General features: G+C 37.2%; 1 protein-coding gene across 1 annotated transcript; it reads right to left on the bottom strand.

The window, feature by feature from the left end:
• Window positions 1–8,591: 8,591 nt before the first annotated feature.
• On the bottom strand, window positions 8,592–21,625 carry LOC127617555 (inositol polyphosphate multikinase-like). Its single transcript, XM_052089522.1, has 6 exons — window positions 20,966–21,625; window positions 18,068–18,153; window positions 17,003–17,099; window positions 14,790–14,962; window positions 12,419–12,500; window positions 8,592–10,430 (listed from the first exon to the last, which is right to left on the bottom strand). The coding sequence occupies exons 1-6, from the start codon at window positions 21,150–21,152 to the stop codon at window positions 9,925–9,927; spliced, it is 1,131 nt and encodes a 376-aa protein (XP_051945482.1). The 5' UTR covers window positions 21,153–21,625; the 3' UTR covers window positions 8,592–9,924.
• Between the last annotated feature and the right edge of the window lie 327 nt (window positions 21,626–21,952).

Genomic DNA, 21,952 nt, shown 5'->3' with positions numbered 1-21,952 from the left:
TACAGGTCCGGGAAGGGAGTACGGGCGACCTCGCCAGGTGGTAGGGGTACGGGGCATAGATGGATTGCAACCGCCCTATCCACCTGGGGAATCGCCAGCGTACCCGTGGCGCTCGCCGTCGAGGGTGGCGAGGGCGACGAGCCTGTGGCGGTGTGACGAGTGGAGAGGGTGCTCTCCACGAAGACGTCAGCTCGTCATGCACTTCCGGGAAAAACGGAACCGGGGGGGGGCGAGGCTGTGAGCGGTGCGCAGACCCCAGGAACCAGTCATCCAGCCGTGATGGCTGTGGGGAGGATGGAGGGTTCCAATCCAAGCCCACGCTGTTGGCTGCCTGGAAAGCATGTTGGACATCAAGCCCAAAGGCGGCAGCCCAGGGGAGTCCTCTGCATCAGATGCCGCGCCCTCCGATGGCCGTCTGAAGCGGAGAGCACTCTACCGCATCCAGGAACAACACAGGGGCGGAAGGGCATCTTTATAAAGACGCGTCCTTAAAAGGACGTTCAACGCCGCTGTGTTTTGCTCTTTTAGTGAAATTTACTCTTTTAATAAAAGTCACTCTTTTGTGTAAAAAACTCATGAGAGCTTTTTAATTCTGCACTGTTGATGCGCCCAGGGGCAGGAATGCACAGCCGTGCAAACAGGAGAAAGCCGCTGTTGTGCGCCGTGGAATCCAACAGTTATGCAGCAGAGGGATGACAGGAACTCGGTGTGTAGTATGCAGCAGTTGCAGAACCACGACCATCGGCTCGAAGAAATTTTCTGAATGAACTCCCATATTTGCGCGCTAAATACCCGTATGTCCGGGCGGGACATGCAAATACTGGTTGCCAACTCTCATTGGCCTTTTTTCATAGTTCAGAGGTGAATATCGGCGCTCAAGAGAGACCCCTAGTGTCGCTTCTCTGACACAACGTGGAGAGAGCGACAGAAGGAGAACTATAGTGCAATGATTAACCCTATTTATATCTGAAATAAATGGTGATATGTGTAATCATGGGAAAAGTTTCTCATTAGCATTGATCTAAGCCTTTTTATTTACTTTTCAGATTTTCCCCTCCATTATATGATTCGAATTGGGGGGAAGGGGAATAAATGTCCCCCAACTATATATATATATATATATATACCTTTTATCAATGCTGAACATAATTTAGTATGAGGTACCTTTCAATTGCGTGACTGTGAGTTGTGTGACTGTGAGTTGTGTGACTGTGAGTTGTGTGACTCATCATAATGAGATAATTACATTCTAGCAACAAAAGAATGCCATATAGTCTTCCCATCTAAATGTTGAAAAACAAAGTAAAGCTTTTAAACTACCCAAAAGTATGCAATTGTAAAATGGCAGGCAAAACTGCTAAAAATATATAGATTTGCCCCTTGAAGGTCTCTGCATTGTTCTGTCTTTTCTGAGCACTGAAGTAAGGCAATTATTGTTAATAATTTGCACTTTACAAATTCATCCCGTTATTATTTTATCTGACTCCAATTTTATATTAATCTGACTCATTCTTTTATTTTAATCATTTAAGTTATTGATTACTCTGAATCCTCTTCTATTCATTTACCTTTTGATCTGTTTCCAATGAGATTCAAACTGATAATCTTTAAGTGGCTTCCTCCTACATTAAAGCTTCAGTTATGATAGAAATGATTCTTAAAATGGGATTCTCCTGCTCGGTTCCTCCAGAGCAGTTTCTCCTATTTTAAAGACCCAGTATTGATATAAATGATTTCAGAGGAAAACAGAATAATCCTGGTGTTAAACCTTCAAGGAGGGGGATAGACTTCCAGAGTTATTCAGTATTTGGCAAAGACCTTATAACTTTGTTGTCATTAAGTTTTATAAACCTGGGGACAAAACACTATACCAGACGCACCGAGACATTTTAAATGATACCAAACATGTTACACTAATTATTTGTATACATCAGATATGGTATTTTGTTACATACAGATCTTAGGTGAGTTTGAGGTGATTCTGGGCTGAAGGGGAATGGATGAGGAGGAGAGGGGAGCGAATGGGACAGATGTGGAAGGGCAACAATGAGGTGTGAATTTGCAGTCTTCGCTCAGAGGGGCGTGGTGCCTCAGGAAGATTTGCTAATTGTGAGAAAATTAATTTGTTGACTTTCTCAAAGATCATACATTTGCTCTTTGCCTTTGAATGCAAACACATTGGCACCCCGCCTTACACAATCCAATAACAGACAAATGAGAAAGTGTTGTTTTTTACATATTCTAAAGAAAATGAGTGGTGCAAAATGTGGCATCATGATGCTAGTGTGTTCTGGGTAGCTGCTACTGCATTGCAAGGTGGTTGCCATAGTGTTCTGGGTGGTTTCTTACTGGCCAATACAAAAGAGCCCACCCCTCAGTCTGTATGATATTCTGATCCCTAATGTAGATATATGGCTTGAGTCTCTCCTTTAGTGTAAGTCACTCAGCAAGGCAAAAATCATATGTCTATCACATAGATAAGTAAAACCACACATCTCCTCAACAAGCTACTTATTTTGAGACAATATTCATGTCCATAGCAGAGCGGGACAAGTTAGCCTACATGCCAAAGATTAATAGCCTACTTGACACTAGGGGTTTGTTCTAATCCCTACCCAAGAATGAACAATAGTAACATTGACACTAATAACACTTAAAGGAATAGTTCACCCAAAAATAAAATTCTCTTATCATTTACTCACCATCATGCCATCCCAGATGTGTATGACTTTCATTTTTCTACAGAACACAAACAAAGATTTTTAGAAGAGTAATCTTGTAGGTCCATGCAATGCAATTTAATGGTGACCAAAACGTTGAAGCTCCAAAAAGCACATAAAGGCAGCATAAAAGTAATCCATAAGACTCCAGTAGTTTAATCCATGTCATAGTGGATTGTCCCGATATCGATAACTAAGGTGGTGTAAAAGGCTGATAACTGATTAATTGGCTGATTTTTTTTTAATCGATCTATATAATTAGGATATAATTATAATAAATAACTTATTCTTTCCTTACTATGAAGGGAACAGATACTGAGGCTGCAAATGAATAAAATCCCCAAGTCAGTTAATGTGCAACCAAAATCCCCAAAATAACCAAAGAAATGAATATGTGGTGCATAAAACAGTATTTTCTATTTTAAACAAGCCCGAAATACACGGCTCTTATTTTGAAATTACAGAGATTTGGCTCCTTTAAAATGCTCTGTATTTTAATATTTACCAAATTAAGCTATTTATAGCCCATTGATTCTTTAGATGAAGAGATTTGTATGTCTATATTTCACCAGATGAGGTTTAGGAATAAGGAATAAAAATAAAAAATTGGGGAAAAAATGAAAATAAAATATCAGCAATTATTGGAATATATTTACATTTATGCATTTGGCAGACGCTTTTATCCAAAGCGACTTACAGTGCAATTATTACAGGGACAATCCCCCCAGAGCAACCTGGAGTTAAATGCCTTGCTCAAGGACACAATGGTGGTGGCCATGGGGTTAGAACCTCTGACCTTCTGATTAACAGCCCTGTGCTTTAACCACTACGCCACCACCACTCCTCAGTCTACCTCTAGAAGTGATCAAATAGGTTTTGGGTCAGCAGTCTGCTTGGCTATTATGATTTTAAGGTTGATTACACTTCCTAGAGCCATCTAGCGCTCTGCACATGCGGCAAGTACTAGGAATTATAATCAAGCTTGTAATCATGATCGTGCTTGGAGACAGTAATGGCAAGATGTACAGTAAAATATAGAGTTATGTTTTGGTCTGCTTTCACCCAAAATCAATTAGATCACTTCAGAAGACTATTTAAACCAGTGGAGTTTATGGGTTACTTTTATGCTGCCTTCATTTGTGTTTAGGATTTTCAAAGTTTTGGTCACCATTCACTTGAATTGTATGGACCTACAGAGCTGAGATATTCTTCTAAAAATCTTTGTTTGTGTTCTGCATAAGAGAGAATTTCATAGATATCTGGGATGGCATGAGGGTGAGTAAATTATGAGAGAATTTTCATTTTTGGGTGAACTATTCCTATAATATAACCACTGATCTGAAACTGTGCAAAAAGGTTGTTGTTAACAAGTGAAGTTCACATAAGACAAAAAATGTGTCAGTTGTAACATCATATTTAAGACTTTATGCACCTGTTCAGATCCCTGTTCTGAAAACACACAAAAGGAGATGCAGGCAGTAATTTAATTTCCCTTGCTTCCCTGCCTTTCTTTTGCTTATTTACCTTGGTTTGCCTTATTTCTGTCATCTACAACCTGGACAAAAGAAATGTTTACATTTTGTAGTTACTAATGTTTTTACCCTTTTCATGACCATTCATTTCAACAACCATAAATCCACATCATATATGTAATCATTAAAGCCTCCATGTTTTGCAGTCCCGTGTGGCATCTCGAACAGCCAAGGTCACCCACAGCGCTCAGTTTCGATTGAATGACAAGTTTCACCTTTTTTTAAGGGGGTCAGAAAAAACTCATGTTTAACCTTGACAGCAATAGAGTAAACTACTTATAGAGACTAGTTACAAACAAATATAGAAATCATGTTGCATTTCTGCTCTAATATAGAGTCAATTGGTGAAACTTGTTGAAAAAAAAAAATCAAAGACAGTTGGAAACATCAAGTTTGCAACAGCAACGGAATACAGGATTATCAATGAGACCTAATATGATTCAACCAGAACCTCAGAAGGGCATTCATAAAATTCAAAAGATTCATCTTCTGGAGAAGATAAACAGCAACACAAACATCACACTCTGATAAGTGACCTTCTTTAGAATCTTTATCTTTATTTATGTATTGCCACCACAATAACAGACCCAATGGACGTTCTTCCTTGACTTTCACAATGTCCCCATAAAACGGCACCATGAGCTTAATAGTGATTGTATTAAAGTTATTGTAATTAAGATGCTAATTAAAGTTATTGTATTGCTTTAGAAGACTTGGAGTAAAGCGTACAAGTCATAATGACTGCATTTATATGTTTTCTTTTCTCTCTCTCTCTCTCTCTCTCTCTCTCATTTTTGGAGCTTGACAGCCCCTGATCACAATGAACTGTCACTCTATGTAAAGAAAAAAATTCTACTTTTGTGTTTCATAGAAAACAAATAACAGCACACAGGTTTGGAATGACATAATGGTGAGTAAATAATGATAGAATTTTAATCTTGGGGTAAACTTATTAATGAAGTAGTGTCTTGCTTAAGGGCATGATGGTAATAGCTTATGGTTTTGAGGGATCAAACCACCAGCCTTTTGGTTAGCAGCCCTTAACAATACACCACACTGTAGGTGACATACCAAACACTGGCATAACAAGACCCTTATGATGGCACACATTTAACCAAGTGAAGTTGCTAAATAGAAAGCCATCTGCTTATATGATAATATCATTCCATAATATCATCAGAAACAGCAGACCAAACATCACTGTGAATCAAAGAATAGCTCATCATGTCAAGCAGACTGTTAAGCAGCATTAATGTGCTCTTTTGACAACTGGTCCACTGGTCTCATTCTCCAAGAGACTTTTGGCCAAGGCCATTAAAAGCTTTTCAGACTACAGCACATGCTAATATGAAGTTTAAAGAGTTTTATTTTCGCTTTGGTGATATTGCCTTAGTGCAACATGGCTCAATGTAATGAAACAGTGACATAGCCCTGAGTTCTGATAGAAAACTTGAAATTTCTCTCTTCATGAAGCCTAAGATTTTCTTCTTCAAATTGTACTTTACAGCAGACATTATGAAGGAAATGTTTGTCTGAACCATCTAATAGAAGAAGGTTGAACCATTTTGATGGTATACAGCCAGATGTCTTTCCTCTCTATCCATGGAGAATTCTCCCATCAGACAAATGTAGCTTCAGGGGAATCATACATACACTCTTAAAAATAAGTGTACTTTAATGGTTCTTTTGAGTACCATAGATTCAGCAAAGAAACATCTACTTATCAAGAATCATGTTCTGCTTTATAGATGTTTTTTTTTTAGTTGGCCACATCTTTGGAGATTAATAAAGTTCTTTATGTTACATTAAAGGCTCTTCAGATCAGTATATTCATTTCTGAGTTATCTTTAGCATCAATACATAGAAGGGAAGAGAACAAACAGTGGAAAGGTTCTCATATGCCATCGAGATGCTAACCCTGGAATATTAGCAAGCCAACCAGATAAAAACCAGTTTGGCCTGGCGGAACAACTAACTAGACCAGCTGAAGATGAGCTTGGCAAGGCTGAGCGACCAGCTAAAGCCGTTTAAACCAGATAAGACCAGAAACCACCATAGAGTGATTTAAGATTGTGTTTTTCATTTTCTGGTTTTAATTGGAATCTTTATTTACCAGCTTGACCAGACAGGGAGACCATCTAAACCAGAAAACCACCTTGGACTAGTTTAAGATGTGTTTCTTTCTCAGCAGGAAAACCTTTTTGGTTCTAATTGGAACATTGGAACATGCACAGGGCTGTTAATCAGAGGGTCGCTGGTTCGAACCCCACAGCCACCACCATTGTGTCCTTGAGCAAGGCACTTAACTCTAGGTTGCTCTGGGGGGATTGTCCCTGTAATAATTGCACTGTAAGTCGCTTTGGATAAAAGCGTCTGCCAAATGCATAAATGTAAATGTAAATGTAAACATTTATTGACCAGCTGAAGACCAGCTTGTCCAGACTGGGAGATCATCTAAACGAGCTTATTCAGCTTTTTCTTAAGACCAGCAAACCACCTTAAGCTGGTTTAAGATGTTTTATTTATTTATTGTCAGCAGGGAAACCCTTTTTGGTTCTAATTGAAACCTTTTCTGACTAGCTTGGGAGAGAAACAAAACCAGCTTAAACCAGCTAAGCCTAGCAAACCACCTTAGGCTAGTTTATATAAAATAAAGTCATGATGAAAAATCTTAATGATGCTAAAATAGACTTTATTATTGTAAGACTTGGGACATTTTACCTAGCGGCCACTAGAGGTTGTTAGGAAGTAAGACTTTTAGTTTGTATATATATATATATATATATATACTGTAAATATTTCTCAGGGCCAGCAATTTGAATTCCAGAATTCATGTATAATCAATCGCTTTCCACTTCTAATTCATCTACAAACAAATAGTAAAAATTTAAGTTTATCCAATCAGAATTTATTCCTCGATGCTTACAAGCAAAGTGTGACAACTGTTTTACAAATCACATGCCCGAAGCCATGCTCCTTATCCAAAGCTGAACAATCATTCAAATGGGATTATCTAATCAGCTAATCGTGTGGCAGCAGTGTAGTGCAAGAGCTTCAGTTAATGTTCACATCAACCATCAGAATGGGGAAAAATGTGATCTCAGTGATTTGGACATGATTGTTGGTGCCAGACGGGCTGGTTTGAGTATTTCTGTAACTGCTGATATCCTGGGATTTTAATGCATAACAGTCTCTAGAATTTACTCAGAATGGTGCCAAAACAAAAAACATCCAGTGAGCAGCAGGTCTGTGGACGGAAATGCCTTGTTGATGGAAGAAATCAACAGAGAATGGTCAGACTGGTTAGAACAGACAAAGTCTAGAGTAACTCAGATAACCACTCCGTACAATTGTGGTGAGAATAATAGTATCTCGGAATGACATTCTTAGATGCAGGTTGGTGCTGTTTTGGCGTCACGAGAGGGACTTACACAATATTAGGCAGGTGATATTAATGTTATGTCTGATCGGTGTTTGTATATATATATATATATATACATATAAAATTTCATTTATTTTCAGCAGGAAAACCCGTTTTGGTTCTAAATGGAGGCTTTAGGTGTAGACCTATTTGTTTACAAACATATTGTGATTTGGAGAACTCTGAACAGAGAGTGAATGTTTAAGAGTGAATGATGGCAGCGCATTGCTTCAGTTCTCTGAATAAATGATTTGGGTATGCCTGTTTGCGCACTATTAGATAGAGCTTGTCATTTTAATAAAAAATCAATTCCAGGTTTAATTAATTTCTCTCCATTCCTCCTGTGCTCCTTCTTGATCCAGCTGTGTGTATTGATTAACTTCCTCACAAATCAAAATGACGCTCCCAGTCTGAACAATGCCAAACATACAATACAGAAAGAATATGGTAAAGCTATATCCTGCATTTAATAATCTGACATATGTATGATATATGTATGCAAATTAAATGGTATTCTTAAACCCAGCACTGTTTTATGTTCATCTTAATCCAACTCTCAGCCTAGAAGCAACATAGATCCAAGAGCAAAATACTTTAAAGCGCATATCAGGAGTAATATTACAACTACATTACATACGCTACTTGACATATCATGGACTACATTTGTTGAATCTATTACCCAGAACTGATGCCACTGGATTGAGTTTTTTGTTCCCTCCATTTCCAGTCATTCGATCTGTGCCGGCAAACAGGAGCCACAGTGCCACCAATTGAAGCTATATGGAACTACACACACACTGACAAATAATGTTGATGGGAACCAATTACACAGTCAGAAAGATAAATATCAAATATGCATGACATGAATGATTTATTCCTTCAAAATTGTGAAGAAATGCGTTCCTGTATGCAAATGCCTTTCAAACACTTTAAAATTGGAAGGCCATTAAAAGAGCCCAAGAGCATAAAATGTTTCTCTTTTTCTATCCCATTTGCTCTCACTCTCTCTTTCTCTTTGAGTTGTTGTATATTGAATTACTTTGGCAATGTTACTAATGAATGCAGAAATCCATGACTTTGGGTCTAAAGCATGTCAATTTCATTCTGACATAGACATAATTGAATATTTGGTTCAATTACTAAAGCTTTTAGATTAGCATGCAGTGCAATGAACAAGTGAACTAGTTTATGGCTTTTATTCACTCACTAATTATAATAGCAATTTTGGATGTCTCATTTTTATCTTTTTCAGTGAGAGATATGTTTTATTTAAATAATATACATTTACGAGAAAGCAATACAATCCCACAGCACCCATAAGATGCATTAAGGAGGCCAAAGTGTACATCAGTCCAGGTGGAACTTTAAAATGTGAGGATACATTTATGGACAAAATACATTCAAATACATTATGGACAAAATCTATTTAAAAGCTATGCATTGGAACCACAAGAGAAAAATATAGTTTCAGTCAGTAGAATGCATTAAGTACAATTTATGCTGTACAGACATTTTTATTCCATTAGACATTGACTTTTCATTTTATCTAAAACACGCATTAGCAGAAGTTCTGAGATTTGGGTCATTGGGGGGAGAAAAGGGGTTTAAGATGAAAAATAGTTTGCTATTAGAAAGATCCAACTTAACTGGATCTTAACAAAAAATCTTCTCAAGAATAAAGCAGCATGAAATCTTTGACATCTGAAACATGTCCGGTTTCTTTATAAATCTCATCATTTCAAATTCTGCACATTCAATATCATATGAATCAAATCTTTAATAAAGGAGCAGAAGTCTGCAATCCTGTTATCCAAAGCTGAAATAATAATGACTGCCTGTTGCTCGTACTGTTTTATTCAGTGGTACATTAAGAATTCCATCAACATTTTCTGTTAACGTGCTTTTAACATGCATTATTTCAACTATTTATTTTGGGGAAAAATGTTTATATATTTGACAGCATTGATAAAAATGGTTTAAATGTCCAAACACATTCACCTTTTTAAATTAAGATATCAATAAGGTTTGTGTATGTGTGTGAGATGATGTTGCACTGGACTTAGAACAATTGAAAAAAAAAAGTAACCTCTTTAACCCCTTCAGACCCGTTTTGCGAAGTGATAAGGACATGGGAAATTACTATTAAAACTGTTTTCCATGTCTAAAATATGGGATGATCACATATGGGCAGGGCTGATCATATCAGATCAAAGAGAGAGAGAGAGAGAGAGAGAGAGAGATGCCACTGATCTCAGTCCTTTAATATCTGTTCTAAGGTTGTGAGAAGATTTCTCAGTCCGTACATGTAGCCCTCATCTGGACTGTCACTAGGAAACACATGAGCAAAATCGATCATCTTCACCTCCACTGCTTCTTCTTCCTTTATGATTTCCTCCTCTACTCTCGCTCCACTCACACCGTTCATGGTCCTGTCATGCTGGATATTGTGGGGAAGATCACTGCAGAATGGTTGACTGCATGTGCCGCCCACTTGGATTAAACTGCACTGAACACTCAGAGCCTCATGGGGGAAGTGACCGTTAGACTGCAGAAGTTGTCTTCCTGTCTCAGCTCTCTTGTGTTTCATTCCATTGACTGTGTCAGGAGAGCCTTCGTACACCAACAGCAGAGAGCTGGCGTAGAAATGCAGCTGCCTTTGGCTCTCGAACCAGCGGAGAATGCGTTGAATTTTAGAGATAATCTGGGATATTGCGTCCTTCCGCAATACTTGACCATTATGGAAAAATCTAGTCAAGCCTGTAGAGAAAATCAAGACAAATTAATTGTTGTTACTATGTGATAAATTGGAAGCACTCAATTTAATAAACGTTATAACAAACAGCTTTTTCTAACCAATTACTTTTTTATGACTTTTCCAGTTAGAAATCAGAGAATGCATTTGCAAAGAGCAATTTTTATCCAACAGTACCTTTTGCCAAATGGATTTTAATGACTTTTTCAGAATTGTATGGAGATTTCACTCTTAAAATAGCAATTTCTAAATGATGAAATTATTTAGAGCAGAGAATAACTCAAAAATACATTCACTTTAAAACTGTCTTGAACTCTTCCATGACTTTTTAATAATGTATTCATTTCCAGGATTATTCCAGGCCTAGAAATCACAATTCTAAAAATAGCTGATCGTTCAGACTAATCTAACAACAATATCGAAAGCAGTAGTTTGACTTTTCTTTAGCTAAAATTGGTCCGGTCTTACTGAAATTCAAAACACTGCCACAGGGATGAAATGTCCATGGAGGAGTGCTAAAAGCAAGACGAGAAGTGAGTTGTTTTCAGCTGTACAGGCTGTAATACAATGAAGAGGAATGCATGTTTTCTAAACTGTATCCCCAGAGCCAAATCCTAAACCTAAATCTAAATCAAACTATCAGTGGAGGAAAATGTAATGTTAGAGGGAATAATGCAACCTCAAAATCACGCTCGTCTTATGCGAGTGTGATTACTTCCTGGTTTCAACGCAGTATCAATCAGGTTCTCCTGCGTTTCTGACTTCATCCAGTCCGGTTGCGCCTAGGATCAGGTAACACTCTGGAACCGATGCAAAAATGTCTGATAGGAGATGACGCTTGTTGGCGAGTCGCCATAATATGGCCAATCATAGGTTACTGGAAGTATCTGAAATAACATGCCGACCTCCCATGTGACGATGTTGGATAGTTCCAGGTTTTCCTTGACCATTGAAACCCTAATCTGGTAAAAATATTTCAGTGCTAAGCATAACTATGACACACAACACGATCCAATGGGACATCAACGTGTTGCTTCCAAAAGTTCATGTACCCTGAAATCTACTGAAAGTACTAACCCTTCCTTCATGAACTACGTTTCCCATAACCCTCTGCTCAGACTGATTACTCACCAACCTGTTTCACATTATCTCTGCCAATTGAAGCTCCCTGTTTACACTCATTCATTGCGAAGTCTTGTTCTGCCTAGTCTGCAATTGTGAGCGTTATTTACCATTACTGTTTTCCCCGTGTTCTGACTCCTGCCTGTTCATCATATTTCCCAGCCTGCTTACTGGATTACCCCTCTGTCTCTCGGATTTACTTTGTTTGCCTTTCTTGGACTATCTTCCTGTTTACCGAACCCTTGCCTGCTTTTTGTTCACCCTTTGATTAGCTTTTTTGTTGTACTGTTTATACTTTTATTAAACTGCATATGGATAACATTACTGCTCCGGTGTCTTCACAACGCCTGGGTTCTCGTCCCATGGGAACCAGGAAGTAATTTCATTCACATAAACAATGGTGAGCTTGATTTGGACATTGAATTTTTGGTCTAAAATTATGTTTTTACTCCACTGATGGTTAGGTTTAGGGTTGGAGTTAGGGAGTAGAGTTAATAAAATATGCATTCCTGTTGACCGTATTACTAATTTACATCTTAAAACACAACGTGCTTTTGGCACCACTCTGTGGACATTTCACCTAGAAACTGGAGCTCATGTGCCCATATGTTCAACAACAATTCCAGCTTCAGCCACAATAGAGCAGGGATTTTGACTTCAGTAAACACAGACCATTTACGCAGCAAAACTTTCACTTATTGTTGCCGAATACAGTGTGATCAGTCTGGAAAACATTTTATTCACTATATATATATATTTCCATATCCTTATTATGATTGTACTTTCCATGACTTTTCAAGGCCTGGAAATCACAATTTTTAAATTCCACTCCACCCATCCACAAAAGTCAGTCATGAAAGTAGACCCACACCGTTTTTAACAGTGTCCTTTCCAAGACTGCGTCCATAAGACTGATCATGGGTGATGTAACTGTCTGAGTTGATCTGGTACACCTGAGATGAGAAGATGAGAGGGGAGAGGAACAGAGCAGAGACATCAGCATGAACAAAACAGAAACCAAGAGACAGAGTTAGTCCCAATGGATTGACCTTACACTCTTACAGCCGCACTACAAAACAAATGAAACAAACTGAAATAACACAGAAAGCAGAGCAAGAGAGAGTGAGAGTGAGAGGATGACAGCAACTGGCAAACATGTCTCAGCATAGAAAATAATTAGATGGGAAGAAACAAGTGTAAGCAGAGAGTATAAACAGAAGATGGTATACTGAGGGAACTATGAGCTACAAACATTTTCAATAATAAATATCACAACCTAAAATATATTTCATACAATCCTGAAATATTATCTGTGTCCCAAATGACGTACTATACACTAACTCTATGCACTCGGCCATCAATGCATGAATTTTCAAACTGTAGTAACATCGCAAATAGAACACAAGTTTGTTTGTTTTATAATGCATGGAAGCATTCACAGTTTTGCATCTGACTGAAGTGACATTTATATGTTGCCGCTAGTGTTAACACATTAGCCAAACTCAATCTAAATCTTTTATCTCAAATAATGTACATATTCACACAGAACGAGGTGATTCATTCAACTCACATTTGTCAGCTGCAGTCTTCACAGAAGTTTGAGCAGGTGACACATTCAATGTTAAAGTGTCAAACAATATTTAGACTGCAAAATGCACATCATCTGGGTGCTTGTAGTACTCTTCTTTTTGTTGGGTTTTCGGTGTTAACATACTTCTCGCACTATTTACTGTACACTACAAAATGGCATAAAATAGTGCAGAAGTGTGCGATATGGAACACACCTAATGAACCAACATCATAATTATGTTGGCTTGACAAAGCCAATGTATATATATACTGTTACTCTATGGATATGGTTCAGGGTTTTTCCAAAAGCCCTTAACCAAGACCAAAATTATCAATCCTCTTATAGTGTTTTCAAGAGGCATCCACAAAATGTGGCATTTTCATGAGTGCAGTGGGCTCTCCCTCACCATCAGTCAACCACTCTCACTCCTGAGTGTTAATCATGCACACCTGCAGCTCATTATCGTCTTGTTTGGACCTGCATTTAAACCCCACACTCACACTCATTCAGTGTCTGGCCTTGAAAGGTACCTTGGACTTCCCTCTTGCTCTGCCACAGTGTAATATGGTGTCTCTTTGTTTTAAGTACCTGATTGACAATTAACTGTTCTGGATATACAAAATAAGTTACTCTGAGAATTCTGTGAATATGGTATAACTACTCACCTGTGTTAACCTCAACTGTTTTTCTATGGTCTGCTCCAGACTTGCAAGATAAGTGACTTTGTGAAACCTGAATTTACTGCACATCTACTTGCTTGTTATACTAAGAGCCTCTCAATGCTTTGGAAATGTGACTTTGACAACTCTGAAAATACATTGTGTTTTTTTTTATACTAGTCTGCTGTTCTCTTTATGAACATGATTCACCTATGACCCTGTCTGAAGGTGATGTTACCTGTTTGGGCATGTGTTAATTTGGAAGTTTCCAATTATGGATTTGTGCCCTCTGCCTTTTTGTGCACTGTTTGATCATAGACTTGTCTCCAAAGACTTTTTGTACCTGAATACTTGCCTGCTTTTCCTGTGTCCAGTATATTCAACTCCTGCACCTGGGTTCATCTCAAGCTCCTGAGTTGGCTGTCATTACAGGCATCCACTTTCAGACTGTTTTGACTTAATGTGCTATGACTTTTCTAACTGTTCAGGTTTACACTTGCCCTTTAGTGGGCAACAGAATCAGAGATTCTAAAGTGAGATTTCAGGTGTAATTAGTCTCAAGTTTGACCTTGTTTACCATTGCAACACCGTGAGAAACTGCAGGGTGGGGGGAAAAAAAATGTATCGACTGCTGGTTTCACAATCTTCTCATCAGATGTTTTAATTCCTCATGTGTGTAAGCTCTGAATATGATCATGCCTTAACTGGAGGGCAGATGGGAATTTTTCAAACATATTGTGTTTATGAACTATCACACATCATAATTAAATCAGATGTGAAAGATGAGCTATAAAGAGGATTAGGAAAGGTAATAAATACACTGAGCTGGTGAAGACTCTGTCACGGACATACACGGGCTACGTCAGAATACTTCCCTGTTATAAAGTATGGGAAAACAGCATGCCAACTTCTCTGCTGCATTCCTCTAGAACTTCCTTTTTTTTTTTTTTACCGTCCGAGAACTGCATTCTGACAGCACACACATTTAGACAGACACTCACACGCTGTCTCACCCTCATGCCCAGTAACAAGAAGCCGATCTCTTCCATCAGAGGGTACTTCTTAATCTGCTGTTCACGCTTCTCTTGTGATGCAAAAGGGTCATAACTTCTCCTGCCAATCTTTACGTCCATGATGCAGGGCTGTAAAAACCTCCGTGTCACATCCTCCAGCTTCAGATACAGCTCTGAGAAATATGAAACCGAGATAAGACATTAAGCCAGAGCTCTGACACACATGAGGCAATGGCATGACAGCTCTGAGATAAATGATACACAAAGTATATTGTGAACTTGTGTAGTAACCATGTTTTCTGATTCCATGTATTAGAGGCTGTTTTTTTTATAATCCTGCTTTATTAGTCTATAAAGCACAAAGCAAGTTTTTGAGAACATCATTAAACTTAATCATCAATGTGTTGATTGGCTCACAACCTTATTTTAGAATTGCGTTTAGGGACTGCATCTTTGCAGTAGAGACTGATGTTTCAGAAGACATAGTTCACTCAAAAATGAAAATTCACACCAATCCAGATGTGTCTGACTTACTGTCTTCTGTAGAACAAGATCTCAACCGGGTTGGTCCATCCTTTTTAAGTGAATGTTGGCCAGAACTTTGAAGCTCCAAAAAGCACAGAAAGGCAGCATGAAAGTAATACATATCTTCAGAAGCGATATGATATGTGTGGGTTAAAAAACAGATCAAAATTTAGTCCTTTTGTACTGTAAATACCCGCTTTCACTTCAACATTCTTTTGTTTTTGATGCTATGCTTTTTTCAGGCATATCACCATCTTCTGGTTGGGGCTGATCAAAGGTGGAAATTTATAATAAAAAAGGACAAAATATTGATCGGTTTCTCACCCACACCTACTATATCACTTCTGAAGAATTTGTTTTAACTACTGGAGTCGTATGGATTACTTTTATGCTGCCTATTGTGCTTTTTGAAATGTAATACTTCTGGACACCATTTACTTGCACTGGCTAGATCACCAGAGCTGAGATATTTTTTCTAATCCTTTAACTGATAATCCTTCACAATCAGTACCAAGCCTTGTCAATAATTTCCAACTAGTTATTTTTCAGTTATTGTGTGTAGTCGCTTGGCAAACACAAGGAGATGCACAGAGACAGAGAACAGCAGTTTAAAGTCCATATACTGATAGCGAACACTCCTTTATTATGCATACACTATATACAGACTAAATCAACATATCACACTAACCAAGCACATGTACTTTGGACACATGACAACACCCACAATGAAGCCAAGTACATGATAACATGGGGAAAGGTTTCATGAGTTTAACTCCCAAAGAACATAACACCACTAAAAGACATCCAATAATAAATACCAAACTACTGATCAAATATTCAGTAATTAGTAACTAGATTTACCAAACTTAGATAAAGCTAACTTGAGATGACCTTCAGGTAAAAGAATTCAAACCTGACTGCTGAAGGAAATATTTAACATGAATGTTGATTTCATCCAGGGTTGACTCAGCAGGTCATTATTGTTTAAAGTCAACATAAATTTACCCTTTTTAGATTGTGATATGACCTAATGTTCCTGACCTAAATTCACCAAATTCTGAAGAAAACTTCTCTGATTTCAAAAATGAAACATTTAAAGAAACTTTTCAAAATGTTTATATATATATATAATTTTCTCTGCCCCTTAAATGTTGTTTCTTTTCAGATGAAATCCCTCTTCCGTGTGCTAGCTACAAGATCATAAAAATTATAATCAGAATACTTTACTGATAACTTTGAAAAATTAATTACACTACTTATTACTTTTTAAGCTACTCTCTAAAACATTTTTCAACTCAACAAATTAAAAATATTGTCTATATTTACTCCTTGTTCATTGTCACACACACACAAGCCATATACTCAGCATCACGTTTCTTCCTTGCAATGACATGTTAGAGGGCACACAGCCTTAAGCTGCAAACTGACGTGCGTATGAATATAAATCATGTTTTAAATGTATTCTACATAAATATGTTTATTTTAGAAATGCTGTATGTGTAATGCTAGTAATTTTATTAAACTGATTGAAAGTCAGTATCTGTAAACTGATGAGAAGAATTTAAAATGTAATGTGTTACAGTACTTTTTAACTTTTAAAAGTAATTTGATTACAGTAATGTATTACTTTGTAATCAGATTACACCCAGCACTGTACAACCCTATTGAACATTGCTGTTTCATCTCACCATGTGGTGACTCCCGTGGTGCCCATGAGCCGTAAGACTTTGGTAGATGTTGTTGCAAGTCTAGTAGCCTCTTATCTGTGCAGTCTTTAGCATATACCTGCAGAATAAAATGACATGCGCCATGAAGCTTGGATCCAGCTTAGTTCCGGATCACATATATAGTCACCAGAGTTTCAAGACTTCTACTTTTCCAATTCATTCTGACCCCCACTATCAGCCAATCAAAAACTGCACAAACTCCATTTAAAGCGGATGTATACTGTGAACTACTACAAAATTAATTCTTAGAAGCAGTGTTGGGGAATAATATTGTTAAAGGGATAGCTCACCACAAAACGTAAATTCTCTCATCATTTACTCACCCTCATGAAATCCAAGATGTATGACTTTCTTTCTTCTGCAGAATGATGCTTTTTAGAAATTCACAGCACTGTTGGTCAATTCAATGCAAGTAAATGGTAGCCAGAACTCAGAAAGTCCAAAAAGGACATAAAGGCAGCATAAAAGTAATCAATAAGACTCCAGTGGCTTAATAAATTTCTTCTGAAACTATATTATAGGTGAGGGTGAAAAACAGATAAATATTTCCTATAAGTCTCCACCTTTGACCAGTCCCAATCAGTAGGTGGCTGAATGTGAAAGTGTTAGTGTTGATTTACAGCAAAAACAAAAAAAGGACTTAAATACTGATCTTCCCACACACACCTATCATATTTCTTCAGAAAACATGGATTAAACCACCAGAGTCATTTGGATTACTAGTATGCTGCCTTTATGTCCTTTTTGAACCTTCTGAGTTCTGGACACCATTCACTTGTACTGAATGGACCTTCATTTGTGATCTACAGAAGACAGAAAGTCATACACATCTGAGATGTCATGAAGATGAGTAAATGATGAGATTTTTCACTTTTGGGTGAACTATCCCTTTAAAAGTAAGTTGCATTATTGCAATACCCCTATAAAAGTAATTTAGCATCCAAATTATAAGCAAGCATTTGAAATCTCTCATGTGATCATGTGCATCTCTGCAACAGATTGCAACAGTTAGGCTATTTACAGTACCTGCTTGTAGAAAAGCATCTCTCGTGGGCCTCTCGGAGGAGGTTGTAGCTGTTTGAGTATTGTGCCATCAGGATGCTGCAGAACACCTGTGTCAATAGTGAAGCAAAGACTGAAAGCATTTCTTCATGATATTCAACACTGTTGAGTGTGACTGCATTTATGGCAGCATGAAAACATCTGAAAGACTTTTGAGAAAATAAAGCTACATAAACACATAAGTGTCACTTATGTAGAATCACATTAGAGGAGCAATGCCAAATGTTGATGGTCCCAAAGAACTATTAATTCAATAAATATTCAAAGGGCTGCCACACTCTGGGGTGGCAGGATGGAGCACTGATTGTATAAAAGTGTTGTGCTTTAAAGTGGTCATGCCATATTTTTTATTTTAAAAAAAGGTCTAGTTATAGTGTTAATAATGTATTTATTCATGACAATTTTTCATCCTCTCTCTAGCCCTAATTTGTTTCCTGCTGTGCTTTGAAAACGTCTATGTAAATGTCCTTTTCGCATGTGAAATTGAATTGAAATGAATTGTCTGAATATCGAATAGTCGCTGTTAATGTATAAATCCAGGTTGTGTGTTCAAATCTATTCCTCTGTCTGACATCAGGAAGTTGCAGAAGATCAGAACACTTTTGTCTTTTTTCACTTTGAGTTCTGAAAGTTAAAGTATGTAACTGAAAAGCTCAATATGATTCCTTATGATAGGACCCCTTTAAAGTATGTCTAGGCTGATTTGATGATTTAACAATCAGTCTGAGATTCTAACCCAATGACATGTGATAAGATGAGCACTGTTGTGTTTGCAGCTTTTAAGCTGTGCAATCCTGATATCATGACTTTGCTGCTTTAACACAAGAGAAATACAAAGTGCTGACACTCACAATCTGACGGCACACAGTTCATCAGATAACAGCTCTCTAAGTGCACTCTCATTCATCAGGAAATCCCCATGAAAAAAAATCACAACTGACACATGAGAGTTACTTCAGCAGAGGAAATGATGTCATCTGACTGCTAGGCAGTGTAATTGTTTCTTTTCATCAAAGTCATCATGACAATATTCTACTTAAAACAAGCGTGACAAATCATGTGACTTTTAATGAAGTACGGATGAATATTTTTAACTCTTGCATGTCTCAATCATCTTTTTACCAGAGAAGCCTATGAGGAAAACATGTGCAAATTATTCCATGTGTCAATGTTTTAATTCAATTTACGCAGGATCATTATTTAGTAGCAAGACCTAAAGGATCCAAATGGGATTTTTGTTTCCATAGGATAAACAGGACTCGTAATGAAGAAAAAAAAAACAGATGTAACTGTGGCAGGGAGGAGGGCATGCCAGGTCTGCTTGATTAGCCTTATTAGGGGCATGCAGCATCACAACCTGACCCCGTCCTCCTCCCTGCCACAGTAACACTTTACAATAAGGTTCTCTTTGTTAGTTTACAGCATTAGTTAACATGAACTAACAATGACCAATAGCCTGCTTTTACTGCATTTTTAATCTTGGTTAATGTTATTTTCACACTATACTAATAAAAAAAAATTAAACAGTTTTTTTAAATCAAAGGTTGTATTTGTTAACATTTGTTAATTCACTGTTAACTAACAATTAACAATTGTATTTTTATTAACTAACATAAAGATTACTAAATTCTGTAAATATATATATGTGTGTGTGTGTGTGTGTGTGTGTGTGTGTGTGTGTGTGTGTGTGTGTGTGTGTGTGTGTGTGTGTGTAACACTTTGGTAACATTAGTTAGGCTATCATGAACAAACAAAGAACGATATATATATTTGTTTGTTAATGATAGCCTAACTAATGCATTAACTAATGCAAAAGAATGCAACCTTATTGTAAAGTGTTACCAAAACGGGGAAATGTAGTATTTGATCCCATAAGGATACTTTTAATAAATATTCCGTATTTAAAACTATTTAAGCTCAATCGACAGCATTCGTGGCATAATGTTGATTACCAAAACTTTTTATTTCAACTCGTCCCTCCTTTACTTTAACAAAAGCCAATATCTGTGTTAAAGTGTTACAGTGAGGCAAAACTGAGGCCTATGTGTGTTAACATGATTTCAGTGTGATCAATTGCTTTCTAATATTTTATGTGTAGTTAACTAATTTTACATCTTCATTGCTATGATAATGTAACGCCATAAACCCTAAAACATATGGAACCCTAAAAAACGATGATTTAACATGGTTAAACTTTAAGGCTCAAATAATACACAAGTTTTAAGAGAATAATTAATTTAAGTGCTTTTATAAATGTTAAGCTTCACATTTCTGCCTTTAAACCCTCCAAAAATTGGCCCCATTTACTTCCAATGCAAGTAACTTGCTGAAATTTATTTTTGCTTTTTAATTAAATGAAATTGTGACAAGTCGAAATGATTATTATTATCATGCCACAAATGCTGCCAATAGATCTTGACTATATTGAACCCGGAATATTCATTTGAGATCCAAATGAATCATATAGTAATCATCCATAGATGTTTTTAACTATGTTTCTTCATCTTTATATAATCCAGCCAACACAATAAACAAATAGGCTACTTCATTCTCTTCTAAACAAGATAATACAAGACTTCTAATCTGTCAGGAAATTTCACTGTTTAATTTTATATCTTAAATTCAGATTTTCAGTGTTAAATTAAGTCTACAAACCCAAATTCATGTGAATATGAGATTTAAACCAATTCTAAAACATGACATTTTCAGTTTTTATTATGTTTTTGTTTTGTAAAGCAAATTTTAGTAATGTTTCGGATGTGTATTTACATATCTGATTTGTAGATATCCGGGGGGGAAAATTATCAGAAACATTGTGATCACATTTTTAAGAACATAATAAATTAAGACGTCTTAACTGACCAGTGCTATTGATCCCACATTTATGTCCCGCCACCTGATGAGAGAACGGCACACATCCATCCATCAGCCCGTCCCCAATAGTCCCGTTCCATTTATTCCAATCATATTTAATATTTATTTCTTTCCAGTTTTCTAACATTCGAGACGATGAATCCATGATCTGACCATCCACAGACCTGTTCGGCATCAGATCAGACTATCCTAATTTAACAGGCCAAAGTTAATGAGTGACCAGAGGATCTGGAGGCATTTTAGAGGAACACAAAACCTTTTAATGTAAAACTCAAAATATCTCTGGCATCAGATCAGAACTATCAATTGAAGCCTATCGAAAGTCAAATCGAAACCCCCCGCGTTATCAGGTTCTATTCCGTTGCGCTTCTTCTCATTTTAAACGCAAGAACGAGGGGCGTGACTCTACAAATCTGACTACACGTTCCGTGATTATAATTCGCGTTTTAGTTTCGTCGCGTCACTCTCTTGCAGTTTAGATTACTTTTATTACTCATTAACGATTATTATTACTATTATTTTGTTTTCCCACTAATTTACTATAGGCATACTTAACATCGCTGAGTTGAAACATTTAAGTTCAGACTGAACGCGTTCTTGTTGGAGTCTAGCGGCACAACGTTAAAAACATCCGTCGACCGCATGTTTACTTTGAAACAAAATTAAAAAAAAAAAATAATAATAAAATAACGCAAAACGTCTTCGGTGTGAACGGCCCCGCACTCGATCCGCAAGCGAATGGTTTATTAAAAATATTATCATCTGCTTTCCATTTGTTAAAGTCGTCTATAGTATAGCAATAATTACATTTTTGTTCCATCGATTTGGGCTGTGAAATCGTAAAAAAAAAAAAGAGATTTTTATAAAAGTTTTTGCACCCCCAGTCAAGTCATGTTAAACCGGGTTGTGCCTGTGAGTATCAATATCTCACAAAACTGCGCAGGAGCTCTTCATCATCTGTTTGACATTGTTTAT

This window comes from Xyrauchen texanus, chromosome 24 (assembly GCF_025860055.1).
Source record: "Xyrauchen texanus isolate HMW12.3.18 chromosome 24, RBS_HiC_50CHRs, whole genome shotgun sequence".
In the NCBI taxonomy this organism is placed as follows: domain Eukaryota; kingdom Metazoa; phylum Chordata; class Actinopteri; order Cypriniformes; family Catostomidae; genus Xyrauchen; species Xyrauchen texanus.
This window is presented reverse-complemented; position numbering and strand designations above follow the sequence as displayed.